The following is a 3,571-nucleotide window of genomic DNA, read 5'->3' as shown; positions in this document are numbered from 1 at the left end:
CACCATGATGGCCACGTCAACCCCGGCACGTTCCTCCCCGCCAGCTGGATCCTGTTCGACGGACAGGCCTTCGTGGGGGAGCAGCACGTGCTCTCCGAGGGCGAGTACCCCACGCTCAGCGCCATGGGCTGCCCCTCGTCCACCGCCATCCGCTCCCTGAAGAAGGTCCCGGTGGTGAGCATCAGCTTTTCCTTCCCTCCGCTGGCACTAGGGCAGAAACCCCTCAGGAACTGCCTTTCCCCCCTCCCACGGGTACCCCGTCACTGGTTCTCCAGCCTTTGAGCTCTTCTGCACCCATGGGTGCTCGCTCCTTCCGCTTGCCCCCCTCATGCCTCTTCCCCTATCCCACAGTTTTTCTCAGAGCCCTCCATCTTCCTGCACGGGCTGGAGTGTTTCGAGGGGAAGGAGATCGAGCTGAACAGCGAAGTGCGGAGTCTCCAGGCAGAGGGTTTCAACAACCATGTGCTGTCAGTGCGCGTCAAAGGCGGGATGTGAGCGAGCCCCAGCCTTACTCCCCCCTGCCTATGCCATCCCATTCCATACCATGCCATCCCAACCCATCCTATCCCATCCCATCCCATCCCATGCCATTCCATGCCATGCCATCCCAGCCCATCCTATTCCATGCTATGCCATCCCATTACATCCCAATTCATGCTATGCCATCCCATCCCATTCCATCCTATGCCATCCCATTCCATGCCAAGCCACCTCATCCCATTCCATCTCATGCCAAGCCATCCCACTCCATCCCATCCCAACCCCTTCCATTCCATCCCATCCCAGCCTTTCCCAGCTCGTCCCATGCCATTCCATACCATTCCATTCCCATCGCATCCCCCACCATTTAATTCCATCCTTCCCATCTCATCCCATGCCATTCCGTTCCCACCTCATCCATCCCAACCCCTGCAGCTGGGTGCTGTGCGAACACGGTGACTTCCGGGGGCGCCAGTGGCTGCTGGACCGCAGCGAAATCACCAACTGGCTGACGTACAGCGGGCTCCAGCACGTTGGATCCCTCTACCCCATCCGCCAGGTAGATCCCCCATCCCACACCGCGGGAGGGGACAGGATGCTGGTAGCCAGTGGGGTGAACCCCAAAATCCTGGGGACACATGGCTGATGTGAGCGGAAGATCCACCATCCCGGATGCGAGGGAAGATGTAGGGGCTCCGGGTGAGCTGGGGGAGGCAGCAGGGCACAGCCTGGAGAGCACAGCATGCTGCCAACGGCTCTGGTCCATGAAAGGTGCCACCAGCCTAGTCCTGCCATCCCCAGATCCCTGTCCCCTGCTCTGGGAGCGGCCACTTTGGAGCCGAAATGCTCCCCGTGGACCATGCAAAACACCCCAGCACAGAGAGCCGTGTCCGTACCAGGTGCAAGACAGGCCAGGATCACAGCTGTCACCCCAGGGAGAGGCAGGGACTTCCAGAGGGATCAAGGAGGACCCCAGGGGACCAGGGTCCTTCCTTCCCAAAGCCGCAAGCCGGCTGAGGTCCCTCCTCGGCCAGCTGCGGCACGTGGGGCTGGAGGTGAAGGCAGCAGGGCTGTTGGGTGCAAAAAAAGCCTTCTCTCTTTCCAGAGACGGATCTATTTCCGCGTCAGGAGCAGGGAGCTGGAGCTCTACCTCTCCGTCCCCGACGACGTGGAGGACATGAAAGCGGGGCGGGTGGTGGTGTCCAGCCTGAGCGAGCAGAGCAGCTCCGTCTGGTACTACGAGGATGGGCTGATCAAAAACCAGGTCAGGGCTCACGTGTGACAGACAGCGCTGCGGAGGGGACGGGGGAGCCCCTGGCAGGACCAGCCAAGATTCCTGCAGGGTACTCCCCATCCCACAGCCATCTTTTGGGGTTTAGAACAGCTTTCCCAGCATCTGACCTCAGCCTCGTCCCCAAAGATGAGTTGATTCTCTCCTTCCCAAATCTCCTCTGAAGATCCGAAGGCACCTCTGCCCCACCTTGAGGGGTTTCCATCACCCTCATCTTCCTCTCACTGAGAGGTTTTCCATGTCCCACTCCAGAACCAGCTGCATTTACAGGGAAATCCCTCTGCTCCAACCCTTCGCACCGGGCAGAGGCGATGGAGAGGAGTGGGCTGACCCGGCCACCGCTGCTCCTTGCAGGTGGCCCCCAACATGAGCCTGCAGGTCATCGGGCCGGCCGGGAAGGGCGCGAAGGCTGTGCTGTGGTCCGAGACCTGGATGCCACGTCAGACCTGGAGCGTCGATTCTCAGGGACGGATCCACAGCCAGATGTTTGAGGACATGATCCTCGATATAAAGGGTGAGGCTTTGGCACCAGCATGGGGGCTGCTTTCCCAGGGACCCCCAAAATGGGGTGGTGAGCCATGAGATGGGACGCTTATCCCTTCATTGCCATCAGGAGCGCAGTCTGCCCTCCTGACACCTCCCCTCGCTCCGCAGGCGGCCGATCCTATGACCGGGACCACGCCATCGTTTGGGATGTTGCTGAGGACAGACCCACGCAGATCTGGGACATAGAGGTGCTATGAGGGGGCGGCACGCACCCCTCACACCCAGAATTGCCATGGGGCAGGATGGGGACACCCTGCCAGCATCCCCGCATCGGGGTGGGATGACCCCACACCCCGAACACCCATCTGCCCCGACTGCTGGTGTGAAGGATGCCCACCATCCCCTCCATCCCGCCCGGGGAGCTCCGTATGTGACTCACAAAGGACCCCGCAGACACAACTGGCATGGGACCCCCCGGAGAGCAACAGAGCCCCTTCCCCACCAGCTTCCCCCTCCGAACTGTATTTATGTACGTGTGTAAGATACGGGCCGGCTCTGCCTGGGTGGTTGGTGTCCTTGTCCTTGCACTGCCCACAGCCTGGCAGCCCCCAGGCCAGGGAGCCGCCCCCCCCCCCAGCACCTTGCCCCCTGCCAGCCCCACAGCCCAGGGCCCAATCCTGCTCCCAGGATGGGAGCCCGGTGCCCTCTAGTGTCCATGGGTCCCAGCAGCACTGGGGACCTGAGTTTGGAGAAGGGAGGTGCAGGCTAAGCTGTGCCCCACCGGAGCACCGGGTGCTGCCGGACCCCAGCAGATCCAGCTCAGGGGGAGCCCAGCCTGAGGTTTGGGGGGTGTTCCAGCCCCCTCACCCCAGGGTGAGCTCTGCTTCAGTGCCCACGCTCCAGAGCCACATCCTGGCTCAGGTTACTCATCTCCGAGGTCCCTGGGACACAGGTCTCCCCACGTGGGTGAGGGCAGGAGCTCTCCGGGGACGTGACTCAGGGACAGAAGGGACACGGGGTGGGTTCTCCAGGGACGTGATTCAGGGATATGGGGTGCGAAATCTGCACGCAGAGACATCAAGTGCTTCCGTCCTCACCGCGGGGGAGAGGAGCCGGCTGCTGGCAAAGGCCCGGTTTGCTGAGCAGGTTGAGCCCAGTTTGGGGCGAGTCACTGCGTTTGGGCAGCGATCACTTGTCAAGCCCGCAGCAAAACCGGGCTGTTCCGGCAGCGACAGACAGCAAGCTGCCTTCCCGGGAGGTTTCCCCAGGTGCACCGAGGTCTTTACGTCTGGGTCTCCCGCCCGCTGGCGGGCG

At 62.1% G+C, this 3,571-nt stretch overlaps 1 protein-coding gene across 1 annotated transcript in view; it reads left to right on the top strand.

Moving 5' to 3' along the window:
* AIM1L (absent in melanoma 1-like) overlaps positions 1-2,514 on the top strand; it is a 6,860-nt gene extending 4,346 nt beyond the window's left edge. Inside the window, exons 12-17 of the mRNA XM_010150254.1 lie at positions 45-174; positions 352-491; positions 916-1,039; positions 1,586-1,744; positions 2,126-2,285; positions 2,426-2,514. Of these exons, the coding sequence (XP_010148556.1) occupies positions 45-174; positions 352-491; positions 916-1,039; positions 1,586-1,744; positions 2,126-2,285; positions 2,426-2,514 (802 nt within the window). The remainder of the gene's footprint in view (positions 1-44; positions 175-351; positions 492-915; positions 1,040-1,585; positions 1,745-2,125; positions 2,286-2,425) is intronic.
* Positions 2,515-3,571: the final 1,057 nt, after the last annotated feature.

The sequence above is a fragment of the Eurypyga helias genome, unplaced genomic scaffold (assembly GCF_000690775.1).
Source record: "Eurypyga helias isolate BGI_N326 unplaced genomic scaffold, ASM69077v1 scaffold24604, whole genome shotgun sequence".
Taxonomy (NCBI): Eukaryota; Metazoa; Chordata; class Aves; order Eurypygiformes; family Eurypygidae; genus Eurypyga; species Eurypyga helias.
Note: the sequence above shows the minus strand (reverse complement) of the source record. Positions and strands in the feature narration are given on the sequence as shown.